The following is a 24353-nucleotide window of genomic DNA, read 5'->3' on the forward strand; positions in this document are numbered from 1 at the left end:
AGCTGTTACACACTTAGGGCAGCCAAAGGGAAGGAATTCAGGCAACTCAGGGTTTTGTTCATTAGGGGTAAAGATAAAGTATGACATTGCCAGGTGAATTGGTGAGGTATCTGCAGAGACGTGGGCCTTGTACCTGAATGTGTTGAGTTGGAAACTTCTTTCATCACGAGTCAGATGAGCTAAAATATACACAGTATGTAAGGAGCTCGGAGTGGCACCTGCTCCTTTGTGCCAGTCGAGGTGTGATCTCCTTCCTGTCCTTAAGCTGACATATTTTGGACACACCTAACTAGAAGGAGACCCTTTGGCAGTCTTGATACACACTGAAAGGATTATAAGTCAGAAACACCTCAGGAAGGCTCAAGCAGAGTTGGAGACTAGGCCTGGAGAATAAGAAAGAAACATTGGCATGGACTGACTCGTCTCCATAATGCTGCCATTTATTATCCACAAGATTCTTTTTATTCCGCTTCCCACTGTGTAAACTGGAAAACCAAGAAGGAAACAGAATACCCAATAACCAATATCAAATGACCAACAGCTTTTATGGGCAGATAAGCAAAAAAAATTGTCTGGTCTGCTGTGTGCTCAAGATTTAATCAAGGAGCCACAGTGGATCTGCCGTGCGTAATCATGCTTTGATAATGTGTGTCACTCAAATCAGAACACGTACCCTCCATCTTCATGTGACTGTATAGAGAGCTAATCAACTGAAAGGGAAAGCCTTCGTGCAGCATCTAATATGCTGGATATGGTGAACACAATCTAAACTGTGCATTTCCTGGCATTATGGCCATAAGAATAAAACATTATTTTTGCTGTGCATTTGCTATGTTTATTGGTTAGTGATACTATACAATGTAAAAGCCAAATGTCAAGTGATGAAAATAGCTCAGAATAAGGGTGCGCAGTGCATTGTTGACCTGGTTTGACCAGGGAGACTAATTGTAGTAAACATCACATATAAAAGACAGTCAACTGAGAAGATTTCATGCTGTTGAAAATTTTTTTCATGTTAAATTACACAATCTGCAATGTCTGATATGACGCTCCTGACAACACTGTAACCCAGGTTATTTTCTGTAGCCCCAATTTATAGATCTTCCCAGAGCACATCATCCACCAGTAGGCGCTTTCTAGGCTAGTGCGCCCAGCCAACGCTGTGTTTTTTGTTGTTGTCAAGGCTCATTAAAACTTTTAAATGATATATACAATGTATATATATATATATATATATATATATATATATATGCATTTCCACCGCCACTCTACTTACCAAACCAAGTGGATTCAACTAATCCTTAAATATTCTTGATACTAAAGTCAGGATTAATAGCATAGATTCCCCACCCAGGGAAAGGTTACATGTCAGACACATAACAACATAATTTCTTTTAAAACCATGACAAATTATTGTTGGAAAAATACATCAGTTCTATGATGTGACCGTGCTATGGTCAAGGTTGGGTTTAGGAAAATGTTGTAAATTGTGTTAAAATTACTACATTATTAAGGTTAAAAGAGCTTCATTGTCATGGTTACATTAATAACCATTTGGTTCTGTACTGGATTGTGTTGCTGTAACAACTTTTGTTCTGGAGGACAGTCTCCATTTACAGATTTGTGTAATTCATTAAAAAATAATATATGTATAGGTATGCAGACTAAACTTGAGATGTATCTTCATAAATCTCCAAACACGATTACACTAGACTACAACCATGACACTCGGATTTCTGCCCTCCTCCTCCTCAGCACATGGAACAACAAAATACCACACATGAAAAGAGAAAAAAGCTCATAATGAATTTAACATTTTGCTTCGTGCACAAACATTAAACCCCTGGAATTGTTTGTCCTATTAGGTACATTATGATCATTTATGACCGGTCACAGCACAGTTAAGGCCACAGTAAACATTGTTATCCATAATTAGATTTAAATAAGCACTCTCCTATATATTTATATACAGATTCACTGATATGGGTTGTGTGTGGGATGGGAATACAGTATGTCAGTGTGCGCCATATTACCTCTATAGCTGGAGTCACTCTAAAAGAAAAGGGGAAATGAAGTGAAGTTAAAAGCCAGTGGTAATCAGCCAAACTTTTTGTTAAAGAAACTGTACTACCGTGATTTAACTCTTGTCTGAATCTTTTTTTGATAGTAATGACGTTTGTGTCAATAAGCCCACTGATGGATACATTTGATCTCTTCTTCTTTAATCACAACTTCTGAACAAGATCCTTTCATCTTTTTATTTGTATTCCTCCAGTCTGGCCTTCTATTAATGTCCTCGCTCCTGAGGACCTATTGATGCACCAGGCAATGACTGATTGCCTTCCCATATTTTCAAAAACTACATCTATTAATATGTCTGCCAAATTTGCTGGATGTTGAAAATCTATCAGTTATACTGCAGAGTGCTGCGTGCAACATTTGGTTACAGATTTTTAAAATAGATTTTTCTTGCAACTGCAATCATCAAGTACAAAATCACAATTTGTTTCCCTGCCGTACCCATTGCTGTTCCACCATGTGGAATGCCAAACGCAGCTTTGTTGAATTGACAAATTTTTAGTGCTATTCTTTCTATGTCATTTTGAGTTTTTAATGGCATAATTACACAATTCCTCAGGCCTCTGGGAGGGCACAAATGTTTTTGCCTGACAGCCATCAAAGTGTTTTTATTTGAAAGTATAAAATGCCCCCATGCAGTTTATCCTTAGCAGGTCTTTTGATGGTTGTGTAAAGAGTATACATAAGTGCAGTCAGTCAACTTTCCAGCAATAAACAAAACTCAAAAAGCTTTTTTTCACCTCGGAGATGTAAAAAGAAAAAGTCTATATGCTGTATTGATCCTGCTGGGCCCAATGAGCTTTATGAATTAGTGCTCACCATCTCCATAGCAAGAGCTCTCACCTCTCTGTAGCATCTGGGGATTCATATAGTGTCTGTGGGGTTTCAGCATTATCAGTATGCAGCACACATGCCTGCAGGTCTGCAAATAACTCTGTGGCATGTGCCCCCCACCCACCACCCCGCCCATTTGTTGATCTATACTTTATTGCTATATTTATGAGTAATACACAGGCTCCAACACAGTCATTCCAATCAACCAGGGGTTGTGCAAATTTTTCCCCACTAGCCATAAAATTTAATGAATAATTTGAATAGGTGCTGATGCAGATGGAGCTGGTGGTTAAGTGGGTTTGTCTGATTAGTTTTTATACATGTTAACAGACATCACATGAATCTCATGGACAAAAGATAACATTTTGTTCACCTGCACCTGTCAGCTCTTCAGACCAAAAATGAACATGCCAAACAAAATGGGATTCGAGATAACATCTCTTCGCCGCCTTTCTTTGCAGAAGTACAGACTGCGTCAGTGCAGATGGTCACAAGCAAATCGACCTGCAGCCAACCTTAAACATAATCCTCAGTGGACTTCACTGATTTCACCACAGAAGCACTAAGCCTATAGCACAGTCTGAATCAATAATAGATTTTCTACCCAGAGGGGAGTGGTTTATACCTGACAAGTGACAATCTTTGTTCTATTCGATATTCAGCCACATCAACATGTAACTCAGGCCAAATTTTAGTAATTTGATCAGATGTAGGAGCAGACAGGAACAAAGGAGTTCCTCTCTGGTATCGAGTCTACCAAACATAAAGATTACAGCATGGTCCTGTGGATCCAAAATCCATCAGGTTCGTAGTTGTATTTTAGCATTCTGAGTGAAGGTCTTCTGTTCGGGGTTGCCTTTCAAGTATTCTTGAGTTGTTCTCTGTGCTGAAATAAAAGGAAACAAAGTGCAACTCTTTCTTTCTTTGAAGTTCCCAGATCAGGTATACAGACATTCAGCCCAGAAATACACATTTTATTTTTGATTTGTTTTATAGCACATGAAAACATTCCACTATACTCCTTGTGCCAATTAATTTAACACACATGCATGCTCACACACAAACAAGTAGAGATAGAGATTTCAGACGGAAAGTAGCACATTTTTAAAAAGCATGTTAAGAGGACTATTTGATAGAGTGGAAAGCTGGTACGTAAGTGGGCCTTGAGTGGAGATATTTTTTTTTCAACTGTTAAGATTTATTTCATACTACTTTCAAAATAATACAAGATACAATCTCCCAAAACTTACAGCAAAATCCCTGAGTCATGCTTAACAGAAACAGCACTGTTGTGTTTTCAGTGTCACAGTGAATATATTTTGTGTAATAGTGTGCATATATTATACCATTTTAAAGTCAGTTCCTGTTTTCCATAATTAATATTCTTTGTAATAAAAAGCATCTGTTTGCCTTTAAACTTTAAAGGTTCTTCTTCCTGCTCTTGGCACTGCAGTAAAAGCTCTTTGGCAGTGACTCAGCCACTTAATATGCATGTATTTCCACCTACTGGTCAAGTGATAACACTGCACATCATCCTCATCTCTTTTTATTTTCCAGTTTATGATACAAATCTAAATTACTGCTGCAAAATTGAGATTTGAACACATAGTAGACATGCATGTAAAATTTTAGCATATTTATATAATAGATTGCAGCCAGTGGAGCGTATCACTGGCAGCCTCTGGGGTTTATAGAGGTTATCAAAACAGGCTGGTTCAGGCCTGTGTTGATTTGTGTCTCCGTTCTCAGGTGTCCCTGCATTTAATTTGTCCAGTGCGTCAATTTTTGATCCATGCTGCAAATTTCCTCTCATACAGGACGACACAGCACCCAAACCATTCTTATGGTGCATTTTACATTAAGCCTGTCATCTAAACCTGCTCTGATGTTCAGCTACTGGGAATAAAACAGGTGGTGCCTCCCCCTCTTGTGGTTTGATGCAATATTACATTTGTGGTTGTAGCTCTTAACTATGCCAGATCATTAGAGCTTTTGATAGCCATACTGAGGGCTTAAACTGAGCCTGAGCTTCAGGGGTGCATGTATAGCAATGCATGTTTCATCTGAGTATAATGTGGAGTTATGTGACTGTCTGTGATCATGAAGACAATACTTGAGAGGAAAACCAAAGAAATCAATGTCAGGATTGAAGTGGTTGCCTTATTTCCTTTGGAGTGCAGTGTATTGCTGATTGAGCGTTCAGACCCATTCAGAACCAAGATTGCCTCTCCTCTTTATAGGCAGCTCCAGCGTGGATTGACTCTCAGTCTCATGGTGCTGGTAAAAATAGCTTTATTCTCAACCGGCTGGATTTAATTTAGCAGGCCCGTGTCTCCACAGTGATAGCTGATGGGAAGATGTGTATTCATAACGGATACACATCTGGAGCTGACGTATCTGAGTTTTATAGAAAACTGCAAGTTTTGTATTATTTTTTCATTACAGAAAAACTGCAGTTTGCAACCTCAGTGATCACTACAGCAGAAAACAACACTATATATGCATTGTTTGTGTGCATATGAACAATTTCCTCTACCTTCATATGTTATTGTGAACGTGTTTTCCTGTGACAGTGAAGACGAGTGTTCAGAGTAGCGAATGTTCCTCCATGCATTCAGAATTTTCCTCTTTAATCTCCTCCAAGGAAGCTCCTGGGCTTGGCTGCAAAGCATGGGTGGCTATGTGAGTTATGGCATGCAGGCTCTTCTGAAGGGTTTAGAAGAATGGGTGAAAGAGAGGATTTCACCCAAGAATACGCTAATAGTGAAAACTTATCACATGACTGTGCAGTCCTCCCAGATACTTACCAGATATAAAAAAAAGCTATAATATAGGACAGACAGTAATGTGCACAAGGGAGCGTTGGTCCCTGGGGGTGAAGCCACAGGAAAGTGTATTTTTTTCTGGCAGTAAAATGGTGAGCAAGTAAGTTCATTTTTCTTCCTCCTAAAGGTACTGAATCTATGTCTCCCTCTCTTTTTGCTTCTCATGTGTGTTTACTTGATCGTGCATGCTACACTCTTGTGTGTGTTTGTGTGCGTGTATAAGGTGAGTGTGCCGGGGCATCACTGAGTTGAAGCTATGTGGAATGAAATTTATCAAAGTCAGTGGAGCATTGTGATGAAAGCTTTGTGACTGAATTTCAACCATGACTATAGCCAGGGCCCATGCAAAACAGCTAGCTTTCTCTTGCTTTTTAATGAAAATTCTCTGAAGCTATTTTGGTTCACAGGGTCTCAATATGGCTTTAACCTTTGTTGTTTATACTGTCAGCTGAATTGGGTGGGCTGCGAGAATTAGAATCATCCAAAAGTTGTTTAGCATGCTGAGAATTTGACCAGACGTCCATCTATCTGCTGTGTCCCCGGAGACAAATTCTCCATATTTAATTTGTATTTGTTCCATCCAGTTTCCGTTTGGAAACTGATTGACTCAGTGCTTTCCCATCTACCATAATCACCAAATAATTTACCTTGCTGTTATCAAGAGTCAGATAATGGAAAAGAAAATAAATCCCAATCTCAACACTGTTAGGCCAGAACATTACAATCAAACGCTCGAGTTGTTTATTAGGGAAAAACAAAGGAGAAAGGATAAAAATACTCTAATACTTATTCGTGTGATTGCCTCTGTGGTTTCTTACCTGTGTTCTGTCTCTTTGTGTCCAAATGGACTTGCACACCTAATGCCAGTCATTTTTTTTTTTTTTTTACAATAACCCAGTACATTACTGTTAATGGCACGGCTGAGACCAGCTATGATGTCCTCTGCTACTCACAGAATGAACACAGCCCATTGCCTATACATTTACAACCTCCAGGTAGAGCACATGATATACACTTGACATTAACTCACTACCACTGTAAATGGACCACGGTAAACACATTCATGATTGCAGCACAATAGCCTTGCGTCAGAGCATGATGGATGATTCGCCATCAAAATTCTTTCTGATGAGAGATTTGCTCTAACAGGTTTTATGCAGCAGGTTTGGCAGTATTGGGAGGCAGACAGCAGCTAAAATAAAAAACAAAGTATATATTTGTACTTTACTATGAGCAGTCATATATATCAGTCAACATAATTTTGATTTGATTAATTTTTTAGGCAATATTTGAGCTGCCACTGAGGCATTGCTTTCTGAGTGAAGTGTCTTGTACACACCTATGTGGAATTTCATTTTCAACTGTGAAAAGTTTCAACAGTGTATAATTATTTTCAAATTGGATAATTCACACCATCACTGCAGATGTGATAGCATTTGGTGTAATATAACTGCAGTTTCATCAGGTGTCCATGGGTATGAGACAGAAAAACAGCTTTAAATTAGTCCAGACGCACACAGACACACATACATGCACACAAACAAATCAGAACAGCAGCTTTTCTTGCCCCATTCTTAGGTTTAATATAGCACATTCGTAGCAGGCTCTAGACAGATTTAACAACACATCATTGACTGCTGACTGAATACCCAGTGATATATTTTCACATTTATATAAGACTTGCATAACATGACATGTTTCATTATTAAAAAATATAAAAATTGCCAATCACTTACCAATTACCTCATACAGGGTCATTTACTCTCTCCTACACATTTCAAACTAACAGGAATACTTGTTCTAACACAATCAACTAACAAGCACCGACAATAGTATTGCTTTCTCCCACTCATACCTCAGGCTATTGTATCTGTATGTCAACTCCTGGTCCTCTGCTACTCAACATTCCTGACCACTCAGTCATTGACAACTTTACATTTCAGTGCAGTGTAGGGTCAGAGAAAGAACATACTGTATGTCTATCAATGAGAAAACCAGTGTTAGAAGATATTCCTTAAGCTCCTTATGCTCATCTGTCTTATAGTTAGGATAGATTTGGCCCAGTTTCTTCAAGTGTAAAATTCAAAGTGTAAAATGCAAAAGCAGCATATGTCTGAAATACCAAAATGTAAACTTAACACTCAGATTACACTGCTTAGACTGCTAGAGTACATAAAAATAATGCTCTGAGGCTTATTGCAAGCCTGAATGCTTATTACCTCAGTTTACTCAATCATTACAACATGTATTTTTAATCATTCCTTGTTTCTAACAACACTGGCCAAGTTAATAGCACTGCAATATAATTAATACATGATAAATTTGTAGACAGCCACACACAGCGAAGGTACATTTAGCCTTATGCCTTATTCTCATTCACACTAAAATACATTTATACATTTTAATCAACAGAAAAGACACAGAGCTGGAAGACAGCAAAGGCAAAATCAATTCCAATCAGCAGGAACCTGACCTAATGCTAACTATGAGGTACTGAGTCACTTGCAGTAACTGTTTAAAGCTGAGAATGACCACATTAGAAAATAAATAACATTTTCAGCCTGGCTTTAAGGAGGTCTACAGAGTTCGCCTCCCCAATCTTAATAGACAGACCATTCTAATGCAAGGGAGTGTCGTTAAGGCTACCTGGTGGCATTGATTGATAATCGCCTTGCACAGCAGTATATATCAACAAGATCTAATAAACAGGATGATGTTAATCCTAGTAATATGTCTTTGCTGCAACTAAATGTCACCTCCCAGCAAGGATTGTACATAAGAGCCCTGGACTGGTCACCAGTGTCTTATCAAGCTAACCTGAATGTCTTTGGACTGTGAGAGGGAATCAAAACATATTGAGGAAAACTAACACAGATAATGGGAGAACATGCAGACTCTGCACAGAAAGGATCAGCTCCATAATTGAAACCCTCCTGAGGCCTTGTTGAAGTGAGATGCTAATGGGGACAACTAAGAGGCTACAGCTACTGTCAAAATTTGTTCCAGAGAGAAAAATGTTTTGTTATGACTGAAGAGCAGCACGTTTACAGAGATCTGCAGTTTGAATTCGGTACATCTCTAAGATTTGGAGTAGTAAAAAAGGTATTTTATTTAATGTTTAGATAAAGTTGAGAGTCATCAGCATAGCAGTGTAAAACATTTTTACAAATTATTTCTCAAAGTGAGGAATAGAGAAAAGTAACAAGACCAGAAAATAGGTTTATTATTATATTATTATAAAATGCTGTATTTTTTTTTTATATTTCAACTCCAGGTACTGTCTTCCTGTTTTAAAAACATTCCTCTATACTTTTATTGTTCCACAACTAAGGCAGCGACCAACGATTATTTTCATCATCTCTTAATCTGTTGATCATTTTCTCAATTAATCAAGTCGTTGAATCGAGTTAATTAATTAATTAATAGATCAAATCAAATCAGTTGTTTGGTCCATAAAAAAATCATCAATCGACCAATTGTTGCAGCTCTAACCAAAACACTGCAGGGAGGTCCCTGTGATGAGACATTTAGAGATATTTGTCTGCCATGTATTAAAGGCCACACTCAGATGGGTAGCAATCTGAATAAAGATACCTTACCTTAATGTGAAGTAGAAGTGGCCCTACAGTTTACAGTTGTCCATTAGCTTTAGTAATGAAAGATTAAAAAATAATTGTAAAAGAAGAGTCCGCGAGGGCTAGGGACTTTCTAGGAGTTGAATCTAAGTTTTTAATGTATATTTAACTCAGTTAAGAGCAGTTATCTTGAAGTCTCCATGTTGCATTTATTATAAATTCTCCAGCTGTACATCTAAAGCATATATTATATGTGATATATATAATATGGCCCATGTGTTAACAAAAATCATTTGCAATAGTTGAGGGTTATTTTGAATCCAATGTTTTAAAAGTTCAGTGTAGAAGGACAAAAATGCTGAAATAATTAAATAACAGTGGAATCTGTCAAGAGTATTAAGCGTCCTTCTACTTTTTCATTAAGAGATTAGGAAGTGGCTCATCTTTCTATATAGAATGGCTTTTGCTGACGAATGAAGGGCACTTATTATGAAAAATGTGTTGACTCAATCTACCAGCTCATAAGACGCCCACACATGCACACACACACACACACACACACACACACACACACACACACAGACACAAACACACACTACCAGCGTCGTCATTGAAGCTGGTCATCTTTTTAAAACAATGTGAACAAAACAAGTGAGGAAGTATTTATACACATACCTGTACTCCATATGGACCGTCACAGTAAGCAACCCCCATATTAAAGTGGAGGGATGACACAATGCCATAGATCCATTTTAAGCTGCATTTATGCTGAATTTTGGCCAATAGGGGGCAGAAAATCAGCAACAACCACACCATCACTACCATTACAGTGTTCTAATGTGGTAATGGCTGTTTACATATTAATTAACAATTGCTACTTACACGTTAAGCAGACAATGAGTAACATTAGCAGTCATTTGCCATTTTTGGGATAAATTATGCATTTAAGTGCAATACTCCATATTCACTATCTCTGTTTTGGGCTCCATCAACTCCTGAGGAAAAATATCTAGGTTTTTAGCTGCTAGGTGTAAATAAATTTTCACAAGCTAGATCTTTCTCTTTGTTTAATGAGAGTGGCTCCTACTGAACTTTACAGTAAATGTGTGGACCATAAAACCAAAATAATGAGCTAAAACAGCCAAAAAAAGATAAATAGAGCTGAGAAGCGTTGAGTATTTAATTTAGGAAATTCTTCATTCAACTATATTCAAAATGAAATATATTCATTATTTCAGCCCAATTTGAGATTTTGTAGCTCAGGGGTCTGATATCTTTGATATTAATGACTTGTAATTATGTCAGTGTTATATTCTTCTAATGCAACTTGATGCAAGACAGCATTAGAAGCATTTGTCCCCACAGTGAGTATAGATAGCTTTCTAATCAATTCTCTGTTGGCTTAGATGAGCGTTACGTGGCAGTGAAGGAGGACTAAGACATCTGTCGGGATAAATCTTTTATAAGGAGGCCCTCCTTGTGGGTATACCCTCTCCAATAGTGTATGAAACATTTAACACAATCAGTGAAATGAAGCTGAGCAATCAGGAAGAAATGAGTTAAAGGTGCAGACTGGTCCTTTCAAAGCTCTTTGACATATATGCAATGAGAGACCTAATACTGCAACACACAGGCTAGCTGCAGATTTCTTACATATTCCTGTGCTTTGATCACTGCTTCTTCTTAACTGCATCCATTCCTCACATTGTCTCCTTCTTTTATTCTGCCCCTCTAAACCTATTTCTTCTCTCCAATTCTGTACAAAACACAGCTGGGTCAGTCTTCTCATTCTACTTGTTATTCTCATCTTTTCATGCTTCATGCTTAATGGTTTCATTATACTTAAGAGAAGACACATTTTTGGATAAGCTGCATTACATTTGTCACAGCCTTGTTGTATTTTTTTCTTGCCTGTCGCCTGTCACTAGATAACCTTGGTATGTTAAATGGAGCAACAATAGTCCTTTCCAAGATGAAATTGCCATGTGACAGTGTCTTCTATTATCACTTTGTCTTGTCTTTGTCTGTCTTCAAAGACATGTCAGCGCTACAGTCAACTGTAGTTTAACCCTGGGATTAGTTTTCGCTTCCATGTACTTTATCCTACTGTGGATGTGCTGCTACGGAGTGGATGTCAGCTCTGTCACACAAAATGTAAACTGACAGGCTGTGATCAGTTTTTTCTGGACATAACTCCTTGTCTTTCAGTTTAGATCGTTTGTACACATCCAAGTGTAATTAAGTGACTTTCAGTGAAAGGTCTCAGATAAAATGTCATTTTGCAACACTTCTCATTACTGAACAGATTATTACAGTTGATCAGTGTTTGGACCTTGGTTGTTAACCTATGTCAGGCATCTGAATTTGTGTTCAAATTTGCAAACTGACACAATATTAGAGATGTGACATTATAAGTGGTGCATGACATTTTCTTACACAATTTGACTATTTGTGTATATTTCTGCATATTATAACAAATATGGTCATATGTATTATAAAATACTGGCTTTGTTTTGTTGTATTTTCAATTAGATTCTTCGGCTTACATACACATCCAGCAGTTAGGGAGCTAATTTTTTTGCTGTTTTTGGCCTCCACTAGCTCCGGAGGGATATGTTGGCTCTTTAGTTGCTAAATGCTCCACTATGTTGAGCAGTTAGTCTCTGAGTGTGTCTGTCGTTTGGTTCTGAGCAGGTAGTGTACAATGGGGTTTTTAGTGCTTTTACACTGAAAACAGCTGCCTGCTGCAACCGAAAATGACGCTGAGAGTTAACCAAAATACTAAAATTTAGGGCCTGACAGCTAAATAATGAGCTAAAACTGGTTATAAAGCTGAGGGGAGCTGCAGACTCAGGTGATAATCCCCTGCTGGTTAATGTCTAAGAGCGACTACTTTCACATTGTGTCATTGTTTTCACATAGTCATTTGATACATTGTTATCATAAAAAATACTGAGCATAATCGCTTTAAATATCTTAATGAACCTATTGTGACTCCATATCTGTTTACTGTGCACAGTATGCAGTGGAGCTGAATAAATAAGTCAATATGAATTATCTGCAATTTTGATAATTTATTAATCTGTATTCTTATTTTGCAAAAATGACAAAAAATTGTGTTTTCTCTGATAGTAAAACTGAATAGTTTTTGTGTTCGCACCATTGGTAAGACATCACCATACACTGTAAGGTTTAGAAACTTGTAATGTTTTTTTTTTTGTTTAACTGAAATAATTATAAGTTGCAGCACTTGTAGTGTACAGGGCCAGTAATGAGTACTTGTTTAATTTCTTTTCCACAAGTACCTTTACTTCTTACTGCATACTGCCACCTCTTGGTGAGTCTAGGTATGCAACCCTGAACACCAGAGTAATGTTTGATGTTTTTTCCCCACCGACATTCTGCGAAAGACCCGCCCTACTTGGGTCTGAGTGTCCATTGCCTTTATTGGTTTGGTTGGTTAGGTTTAGTCATGAGAAGTGAGATGATTAGGGTTAGAAAAAATGTCAGGGTCAGAGCCAATCAGAAGAAGAAGAAATACAGGTGGGAAAAAAGTAACACATAGCACTAGCTGAGAACAGTGCTGAAACAGTCCTTGTTAAAATGGGTGAAAAATGCCAAACCAATAGGATTAGGGTTATGTTGTGGTTAGGGTAGTGCTGGTCCAATTCAAACACCAGTAGTATGTATGATAGAAGTAAAAAGTAGCAAACTCTTTTACTCATGTGATCAGTTAAGGCAATCTGGTGTTCAAAATCAGTGAATTAAAAATGTCCAGTCTTTCCATTGATTTTATGCTACAACAGTTTTATCTCCTCTTATGAAATATCATGAAATTTTGATAATAGACGCATGGGATTCCCTGTTATTGGCAACATTGACGTGTCAAAATAGAAATCCATAAACCTCCCTTGACAGTGCATTAAAGTGGACACATCCCCATGATTGATTAGACATCCAGCTGACAGATACCCAGCGATTGTTTACTGTGGTGGACCCTGGCAACGACTGGGCGTTTATTGCTGTCTGGTCCAGCAGTATTTCAACATTGTATCTCACTCAGAGCCATCAGCAAGCAGGTTCACAGCAACCACACACTTCCAAGTAAGCATTATGGGTTTTCTTACTAAAACTGCATCCCTGCTGTGTTTCCCTGCACTGTCACTTCTTCAAATGGATGTTTTCACTTGCAGGTAATGCATTTACAGAGAGGGTAAGGAATGTCATTCTGGATAATTTATGGGTAATTATCCATCGCACTTTGACGATAAACATTTTCGTTGAATTCCCTTCAGGTTTGAGAGTACTCTTAGAGGAATAAAAACTGATTTTTACCATGTATTGGGAAATGGATAATCACATCAGTAGCATTTGTAGTTTGTGTATTTTTTATTTCGTACAAGATTTTTGCATATCAGTAGATCAGCTTTTTTTCAATCTCGTATTCATTATTCAAAACACAGCTATTTTTGCAAGAGTTGCCGCTTGAATTTTGAAGCCCTGAAGGGGGAAGATGCCTTTTGCTGCTATCAGGTTCTGCTAAAAACTTTTCACTCACTTCTACTCCTCATTATCCATTCAAATCACAGCAACACATCAGGTGAAGTTGACTGACAACAGCTCAAAATGGAGACCACAAATAAACGATGATACTGGTGACATCCTCCCCACCAGGAGTCCTTACATCGGAAAGAATCAATGTCAGACTAACGGAGCATCGCTTTCCCTCGCTGCATTTTCTGTGATGTGTGAGGATTTTATGCTTCCAATGACCCATGCTTTGCACTGTATCAAAAACAAGGCACGGCCGAGTACACAGAAGCGCAGCATTACTTCCCCCCTTTTTCAGCTGTTTCATTGCCTGAAGAAGACTTTTGTGGTTCTGCATTGCAATCGGGATGTTTGGAGAAAATTTGATTTTTCAATACATTGTGTGAGATACTTCCTTAGCCGGCCAGTACACAAACAAATGTTTGGGGTTATCAGTTCTGCTTGAGCTAAAGAAAAGAAAAAAAAACTGCATTTCAACAAGCCATCATCAGCTGTGTCGAGAGTGGGAGGATGTGCTCATTGAATTACTACACTTCTGCTGCTGTATTCAATAAAGAGTGACTCAAGCTTGGAGCATGGTAGTCGGTTTGATACATTTTTATTAGAGTAAATATGGCGTAAATGGGGCTGTGGATGAGCTGGTGTTCTTGTACAGTCATATCTATTCATTTCCTGTGCTGTGGATCACATGGACCCAAACAGGTCCTGATGACATCATGGCTCTCTGCATCATTAATATTGAAAGGTCATTTCCCCTACTTGGAAGTCGTGTCTATCACATGCTGGGTTCAATTTCCAATTTGCCACAAGAGTGCCTGGGTCATTCTTACTATTTATCTGGAATAGACTACCTAACAGTGTTATAAAATTCCTCTGGAAATTAGCTGACTACTTCTTTTATTGTTTTATATGGAGCCCTCAACTCAGACAGGCAGCATAATGCACCATCTACTGTTTGCCGACTATAGTCCGACACGAGACAGTTTGCCATTTTCAGTGCAAAATATATTTGAAAACTGGCCAAAAGAGCTTTTAATGCTTAAAACACTGACAATGCCACAAATAATATGCAAAAATGTAAGCATACTTTTACATTTCTTGTATTAAAATCCAACTTCGATTTATTGTGTAGTCATAGGTATAGTTGTAAAAACAAATACACCATGCCAGCTCCTTATGTATTTTAAATATTTTGTTTCAAGCTTCAATATTATTTGCATCATGAACACAGATTTATTGCCAGTCTTAAGATCAAGTTTCTATTATTATTTATTATCCAAATGAATAGTTTTTTTTTTCTTGAAGCTGCTTTGTAATGCTTTAATTAGGAACCTTAGGCTACAGTGGTATTTTTATAGGCATAATTAGTTTTGAAACCTCAAATACGTCTTACTTTCTATCAGCCCAAATCCTTCTATGCATTCTATTTTATTCTATTTCCATACCAGTTTCACTTAAAAATATGCCCTGGCTATATGACACGATAAAAAGGTTGGAGGCCATATGATGATGTCATGGTTGTTGTTTTTATTCACTTGACAAATAAAAGCCCAACAAATACATATATATGTACACTCTGTGTATAAAAATGTACTTAGCTACTAAAAGCCACAAACTAAAAATTTTGAAAAAAGCCTGTGGCACACAGATGTCCTCAGACCTCCTTGTTAAAAAATTTAAACCATAAAAGTAATGTACAGTCATGATGTTATATAAGCTGTCTCAGTCCTGGTAATATTGTGCATGTTATAGTGCCTATAGTGTAAGATACAATGTATAACATTTAGGAGGATCTATTGGAAGAAATTTTTTAATTAGTGTATAATCACCTGAAAATGAGAATCTTTGTGTTTTTATTACCTTATAATGAGATGGTTTATCTACAAAGGGAGCTGGTCCTGTTCTACGGAGGCTGCTATGTTTCTCCAGTAACTCAGAATGAGCCACTGTAGTTTTTCCTTTATGTTTGGGACGGGAGGGTGAGGCGAGGGTGTTGTACTCACTACACCTCTGCCATGAAATCCTACACACTGGTCCTTTAAGTGTAAACTGAAGCACACAGGCATTTATAACAGGTTTTGTTCATAAGCTTTGGAGGGTGTCTGAACTTGTGACTCATTACAGCTTTATAATGCATTCTGTTTCATTCTGTGGCTTCTTCCACATTCTTCACCTTTCTTTTAGCCTGAATCCCACTTGGAAATCAAGAAATTAGGGCAGTGGCTCCCAGGAGAATTTCGGAATAAAACAAGGTTTCTGGAATAGTGCGCACACTGTGAGTGACGAGTGTGTTTGCAGTCATTGGTCTGCTGGTAATTGCATTTCAGTCAGTAATTATTGATTGTGTAAAAATTATTATGAACATGCTATTGTCTCCCCATCTGTGAATCATATCCGGCATAGAAGGTAATACGATCACCAGAAAAATAGCAGAGAGAGCTGAAAAAGCAAATCATACACTCTTGTTCTAATATTGTCAGCAGTGCTGTTTCCCAGAAATGTCAACACCACCTCTTTAAGTGGAACTCATGCTCTGCAACAAACACTTGTTTGACTTTGAAGATCCCTCTCAGACTAGACACAAAGCTTGAGATGGGATCTAAGTTTCATGCACTTAAAACAGACCATCTGAGGGAAATGATTCACAATCAAAGGCCACTCACAGTAGCATGTCATTCACTTCCTGCCCGTTCTAACACCGAGGAGAGGTATCACACAGACTAACTACGCCACAACAGAAGGCAACTGTCTGATGCTACAGTCTAAACCAGCAGGTGGAGCTCAGCAGATTGCCAACAACAGTTGAGTCATGAGAGCTTCGACCTTCTCCATGGTCCAATCAGATGGCAAGGCTGCCGTCTGAAGCCATGACATCACTGTCCCAACACCTAACTGTGAACATGTCTGATATGTCCTCCCATGGGACTTTTTGTTAATTCACTGCGATAATGTATGTTTCTTTTCACCTCTGCAACAAAGTCACAGTGAATGACTGCTATCCAGGATAATCATTAGTGTTATAGCCTGTTGACTTTCCTTTCCACCTCTCGGGTATTGCTGTGGAAGAGTGACGCCTACATTGCACCACACTCATTTCTAATCATGGAGGTACAAGGTCTGACTTGGGAAGGGAGAGCGTGCAGATGACATCATGCTTGTGATGGCCACACGAGCAGCCGCACACTGGACCAAAGGACAATTTACTTAGTTTAGGTTTCTTTTTCAGCACAACACTCAAAATGCATGTAAACAAACAGAAACACTCTCAGTTTTATTAGCAATTTATGACAGCACAGCTATCTCTTTGGAGTGTACTCATTAAGCTAAAGCAGCGACAAGGAACTTTCATTTTGTGTTGATTCTGGCAGCGGCTGTGGACAGAAGCAGTAGTGTTCCAACCGCCTCGTTTCATCTGATTTCGAAGGGGAATCTGACCCGGTGGCAGGTGGTGGTGGTGGTGTTAAGAATAACGATAGAAATAGCCAGTCTTCTCGCTGATGGTCTGGTTTGTTTATGTAGGTCATGTAGAGGCATCTGCACTAAATTGAAACTGTTTCATAACAAATTAACTTCATGAACTTTCTTTGGCAATTTTTCTATATATTCATGATTTAGTTTTCTTTGAGTTTTTAGTTCCTGAGGGTTGCTGCTGGAGTTGTCTGGCTGGCCAACAAAAGGAGTCCCAGTTGCAACAGTCTTGCATAAATGGTGTTGACTGGCAGTTGCACTGCACCATGTTTCCCCTGCAGCCTAGACAGGGATGATGTTTTCTAGTTGGATTTTTGTTATCATTTCTTTGTTTTTGATATTGTGGTTTCATTTTATTCCCTTCGCTAATATTAGGTAGTCTTATACTGACATATTTTATCATTATAATCGTTTTTTGATGGTTATGTCATAGGCTGTCCCCCTGTGAGTCTAAATTGTCTGATCAGCCACTATTTCCCCCATGTCTCTGTTTGTCAGATCAGTTTGTGTTGTTCAGTTATTTTCTGTTTGTGCTTGAGTTTTTTTGTTAATATTTAAAAAAAAAAAAAAAACACCTGTGTCTCTCTGGTCTACTAGCTCAGTCCATTGCACAGCTCCATGGACAGCTGTCAGGATGAGTCAGGTGAATGTGGGCAGACTGAAAGTCGCTGTGTTCCTTATGTCAGGGAACAAAATCCTCCTACAGTGAGGGAGCTTCCAATTCAGTCACCGTCAAAGTATGAGTAACTGTTCTGACAGGAAGCTATAATTTACAGTAACTTCCCCACGTCTGTGAAACAATAGATGATAACATTATAGTGAAAGAAGCTCACCTGTGGCTGCAATCATGAGTGTTTCTCTTGTCAGCATGGTGCAGCACCAGGACTAGAATAGAAATGTAAAACTAATATCGGTGTCACTGAGGAGAAAGTTCAGACAAAATATGCATCAAATAACATAATGCAATTTTTATATTTTGAACAATGAGCACCTAACATTATTATTGCAAAGGCAAAACATGACATTCATCTTCTTTACTTTTTTTGATCCATAATAGTGCCACACACTACAGATTTGCATGTGCTCAATTATACATTCAGTGTGTGACAAACATGGGCACTTCCTTATAATGAGAAGGAATTATTTATAGCATGCTGTGCTCTTATCATTTGTCGGGCCCAACAGGTACAAAAAGATTGAAGGTCAAGGACACCCAAACTTGTCCTCCCAGCAAGCTGTTACTTGGGACAAACATTCATCATTCAAGCACACAGTTGCACCACATCCAGTCCCTCTTCACCACAGAGTATTAATTGGATAAACAAATCTCTGCTACACTATGTAAGTGGCAGGTCCTCCTGTTCTTGACTGAAATTAATATTACACACAAGATAGTTCACTGATATATCTCCGTTTGCAGGAGTTTAATATGCCTATTTAATGCATGACCCTTCCGTTTTGGCATGGTCAAAAATCTATGGAGAAAACAATTTGCAATTTATTATTGCACAAAAAATATTCAGGAGTGTCTTTTCGGAATATAAATATATTCTGAGGCCTTCATTAAGAGCTTCATAAGTACAGTTGTAAGCTCACTCTCTTCAGGACCGTAATTCATGCTGCACTGGTGGAGCTTCTTAATTAACACCTACTCCAGCCAACAAATAGAAGTGTGTTAGTTGTACTTGCCTGCAGAACAAAACACCATTGTTATTTGTGATGTTCTCTGTGGCCACCTCCTTGAATTGCCGATGACTGTCTCCTCATTTTTAGCATTTTTCTCTCTCTCAATATATATATTTATAATTGGTATTATGAAGTGTTTGAACTTTGTTGTCATGTTTGATTATATTTTTTCTTTTGTAAATAGACTCCAGGTTTACTGAGCACGCACACCAGTGGAAAGGTGAAAAAAAGATGAACACTGTAAAAACATAATTACCTTACTGTCAAACTCTTTCCAGTTACTTTATAGGAACATGAGGGAAAATCAGTTTTCAAAGCATGGTACCACAATTTAAAGAGACAGTGTATCCGTGTGTGTGTGTGTGTGTGTGTGTGTGTGTGTGTGTGTGTGTGTGTGTGTGTTTGTGTGCGTGCATGTGTGTGCAAGGTGGAAAAGTGAGGCGGGAGGGGTGGCACCTGGCCTCTTTAGATAATCTATTTATGGCTTTCACACTTCATTAGGCCCAAACTAAAATACTTGGCTCTTGAATATGTTTATCAAATGTCTCAATGTTATCAGTCACAGCTGCAACAAACCATAAAAGTGTGACTACTGCATACTGATCACAGCTTCTATGGTTTGTCTTGACCTTGAAATTGTAAAATTTGTGACATCTGCAAACCGTCTCTAGGTATCTGAATAAAAGTCTTCTCCGAAATGTCAGTGCTGCTGTAGTAGCATGTTTATTATATATTAATAAAATATGAGGAAACCAGAGCTACAACCTGCTCGCCGTTAACTGCACCTGATGCTGCATCAGCAGACTCTCTTCCTCTGGAGTCCTCTGTTTACTTTGTTAATCCAACGTTTGAACCCAGTGACTTAAAAATGAAACATACAATTTTAATTAACAATAGGCATGAGATAGTGGGATTATAGCAAATGAAAATAACTACAGAGGCAACGTCTGACAATTTGACATTGACTGAAAGCTCCAGTTTCACAGGCTCTGAGCACATGTACATGTTGCTTTGTTTGTTTGTAGATCTGTGTGAAAAATGCAATAAAGAGATTTTGGGGGGAAAAGGAAGCTCCAGTTAGAAAATGCTCTGTTTTTTTGTACAGTATGAGCTTAGACTAGACACAAGAAAATCTACCTTTTAGATAGATAGATAACTTTATTAATCCCACAATGGGGAAATTCACTTGTCACAGCAACATTTGAGTGAAATAAATAACAAAAATACAAAATATTATTTACTTAATTAAATAATTAATATTTAATAATTTGTATTATTTACAAAATATAACAAATATTCTGCGCAATACTTGAGTGATTTAGTAAAAGACAAAATATTATTATTGACCTCTTGTCTATTATTTAATAGTTGCTTGAAAATTAAATCTTTAATCTAAATAATTTGTTTGCAGTGAACAAAAAAAAATGCTGTTTTATGGTAGTTAAAGCAAGGTTGGTTTTTGATACATTTTGATAAATTTGGTTATAAATTTTGACATGGCACAGCTGGAAATTCCCCCCACAACGATAAATAATTAAAATCCTTATATATAGATAAAGAGATATTCAATGTGACAATGTGATGCTTTGTATGTTGCCTAATAAGATGAGCCCTGGATCAGACACCAAAGGTTTTGGGGCAGTTTCCTCTGTAGTAACCCAATGACCAAGTGAATTTGCTGCTATCCGGATTAAATTAGCTATTGAATTATCTTTAATCTACCAAAAGCATGTGAACTGACATGAACCTATTCTATACTAAGAGTATAGGCCTCATCTGACCATATGATTTAACATGCACGGCCTCCAAATAACAAACTTCAGGATTTGTTTAGTTCTTTAGACCAACTGTAAAAAAGAAAAGAAAACAAGAAGTACAACCGGTATCCCGGACCACGGTCGTACACTAACTTCATGGAAGCAATAATTAATCCATATATGGGCAAATACAGTGAGCGCCACGCCCAAAACACCTCCTCGTTTTGCGGGCTTGCTGTGTCCTGTGGTCGCCCTTCCCCACTGCCAGGAAGTTCAGGAACTCGGTCACCGCCCCAGCAACCCCCCCCCCGGTCCCCGGTCCGTCTCATCCATTGTTGGGCAATAGTCTGCGACATCGAAACCCTCCTAACCGAAACTTTTCAGGTAACTAAAGCGAGTTGAAGATCTTTTAAAACACCGAAGGTACTTTTCGATTTATATAGTTTATTTCGGGGGGGGGGCGAAGGAAGCGCCGTGTTAGGCCGTCAGCTATAAGGAGGACCTCTAAACTGAGTCGGTGAGAGGAGGAAAAGGGAGGAAAACTTTTCAGACAAGGAACTCCGTAATTCTCATTCCTCCATTTTGAACTTTTAAACTCCAGTTTTTTTTTCCTAGTGGATTGTTTTTCGGTAAGTTTAAAACGTTTTCTTTAACCAACATATAAGCTTAAACCGCTATTAACCTTACATGGGATGTTTAGTTGGACAGCTTGTTTACAGTTTAAAAGGGTTTATTTTTTTTCCTCCGTAGTATTTTCCGCAAGCTAACGGAGCTAACGTTAATGTTTGTTGTGTCGGCTAGCATTAGCGTTAGCAGGTAGGTTTGAGCTATGTTTGCTTAAATGTTTTAAGGTGACCCTTTTTAACCTCGACGACACGGTTTTTAAAGTCTGCATAATGTTAAAGCGTCTGTGAACTTTAATTTAAAAAAATAAAACTACACCTACAACAGGTGCCACTTAAGCTACTTAACTAGTGTTAGCACCTAGGTTATATTTAGCTCACCAGGTGTTAGACGCACCCTGTCTCTCATCCGCTTGTAATTAGAGTTAAATGTGTTATTATTTTAATTTGGATGTTGGGATATGATAGGGTGTTTTTTAATTAGCAGAAAATCCTGTCGTCCCTTTGGCCAAAATAGTTTAACGTGAGTTTACGGAGAGTTATTTCACTTTTAATAACTTTAAAAGTAACGTTATAGTGGTATCTAGCTATGTGTGTCGTTTTGGTTTAATTCGACATGTTTTTTTAAAATGTCTGCGTCTGAGACTTCATCTGCCACACCCATAGTGCAGAGGAGGTAAACGGGATTTCACATCCGCTGTCCCAGGTACTTGGTGTACTCAATAGACCAGTTTTTAATGGAGATAGAAGTAGGTTCAATACACACAGTCCACCACCACAAGTATCTGTGAAAGAGCCTTTCCCTCTGAGGTCTTTAAAAGCAGCTTTTCAATGCATTGCACACCGCAAACAGCTTAATTAATTTATATTGTTTCAGGCTGGCCCCTGATGTTGTAGCAGTAGAGATCTGAAAACCTCAGCAAATGAAACTGAAACTATCTGCATGGTAGGGAAAGTAGTTTTCAGTGTTTGTGTGAAGTGACCTTTTGACATTCTAGTGGATGTGAAACCTCTCAGTGGTTGATAAATAATTGTAGATTAATGCCTCTGTGTGTAGATTAATGCCTCTGTGTGTAGATTTGTGCCTGTGATAAAATAAGTTACAACTGTGACAGACAATCTGCATCCAAATGTAAACATTTGCCAGGATTTTTGAAGGCAAAATTGAAAGCACATGCACCCAATGAATAACAGGTCAATATATAACATTAAGTTGTCATCACTCAAATGTTCCTCTGGCGTTTTCTGATTTTTATTTTAGCCTCTTTTGTTTACAATGTAGGCTAAAAGCTGTCTACGGCATTGTTCTCACAGCTGACCAACTTTTCAGTTGAAGCCCCTCAGCCCCCCGGGCTTGCTGATTATCCCTGCCCCTCCATGTTAGATAGCTAATCAATGGAGTTGCAGTCACTGCTTGAAAGGAGAAATCGAAATTGGACCACAGTGTTGCTGTGCCTTTGGCAATCATTCTGTGAGGGATGGAGCATTGCTGGCTCCAACAAGGACCTTTTATTATTTTGACTGTTGTACAAAAACTTTAGAGACTAACTAGTCTGAAAATCACATAGGAAGCTTAACTTTGTTGTTTACTTTGATAATTGTGTTTTTTTTATCTTGGCCTAACCATCATATAATAACAGGTATTCAGTGTTATTTAGGACAAATATGTTGATACAGTTTAAATTGTATTTCATCATTGCATCTGGACTATGAAATGATTATCTGTTTTAACTTTTTTCCTTGACCACACTTTACACTTTCTACCCCCAGAATTCCAGACACCATGACAAACATCAACACAGCCAACATCAACTTCAAATGGGACCCAAAGAGTCTAGAGATCCGTACTCTGGCAGTGGAGAGGCTGCTGGAGCCCCTGGTCACCCAGGTAATGTAAACACTGTGTGCATTTTAATTTAGAATAATAGGTCAGGTTCAGATAGCCTATGGACTGTGGAATTGGTGCAGAGGTTTTATAAGAAAAAATGCTCGGAAATACAATTTCAATGTGATACTGAAGCAGAGTTAATATTAATAGTATAAAAAGGAGCTTCTAATCAGCTACATATTCTAAAACAGTAGCATGTAGCGTATTATATCATCAAATGAAACATTTTCCTTGCATCAAGTATTAAGCATATATATATTATATATTATTTATTGAGGGAGCTGTTGGCATAACGGTCTTCTGCCATGTACATTTAAGGCCCTGAAGCAGCTAGTTATGTTGTTGAACCATTTTCTATCCCTTCCATAGGTCACCACCTTGGTAAACTCCAGCAACAAAGGCCCATCTAACAAGAAGAAAGGACGCTCCAAGAAGGCTCATGTTTTGGCAGCATCGGTGGAGAATGCTACCCAGAACTTCCTGGAGAAAGGAGAAAAGATTGCAAAGGAAAGTCAGTTCCTTAAGGATGAGCTCACTGCTGCTGTGGAAGATGTCCGCAAGCAAGGTATATTGAAAATACATATTGCAACAGTGTGTGGTTTCTGGCTTGTACAGAGTGCTTCTTAAGATAGGAGGAATGATAAATAAATCATAAGCTATGTACATACTGTATCATCTGCCCCAGTGGAAGAGCTTGAAATAAGAATATGTTTTGAGCCTGATAGATTTCCTTTTGCTGTGGGGTTTTCAGGGAGCCCATTCATAGACTTTTGATTTAAGTATGCAGACGGTTCACACTCATATCATTTGGACTGTCATCGCCTTGCCTTACTGGGATCCAACTAGCCATGTTTCTAAATGGTTTTGATTAGGAATGATCCGATCTCAATGATCCGTATCAGCACCAATCACATAATTTTTTAACTCATAAGTATTGGCTATGTCGAGAGGCTTATTGAGCCGATCTTTTGTTGTTCGTCAGTTGTCACACAGCTCTTTTTACCCATGAAGCGTTCATGCACGGTGCAACCATCGTCAACTCTCTCCTCTACTCTGTGTGTGAGAGC

General features: G+C 38.2%; 1 protein-coding gene across 3 annotated transcripts in view; it reads left to right on the plus strand.

The window, feature by feature from the left end:
- The first annotated feature begins 21012 nt into the window (after positions 1-21012).
- The window catches only part of ctnna1 (catenin (cadherin-associated protein), alpha 1), a 77451-nt gene continuing 74110 nt past the window's right edge, over positions 21013-24353 (plus strand). Inside the window, exons 1-3 of one of the 3 annotated variants that reach the window (XM_051419180.1) lie at positions 21013-21159; positions 23169-23286; positions 23656-23851. In XM_051419180.1, coding sequence (XP_051275140.1) covers positions 23182-23286; positions 23656-23851 — 301 coding nt within the window. In that variant the 5' untranslated portion in view covers positions 21013-21159; positions 23169-23181. Of the gene's footprint in view, positions 21405-22297; positions 22345-23168; positions 23287-23655; positions 23852-24353 lie in introns of those variants that run through there. The other 2 variants (XM_051419179.1, XM_051419181.1) reach the window with 2 other exon arrangements.

This window comes from Dicentrarchus labrax, unplaced genomic scaffold (genome assembly GCF_905237075.1).
Source record: "Dicentrarchus labrax unplaced genomic scaffold, dlabrax2021, whole genome shotgun sequence".
Classification (NCBI taxonomy): domain Eukaryota; kingdom Metazoa; phylum Chordata; class Actinopteri; family Moronidae; genus Dicentrarchus; species Dicentrarchus labrax.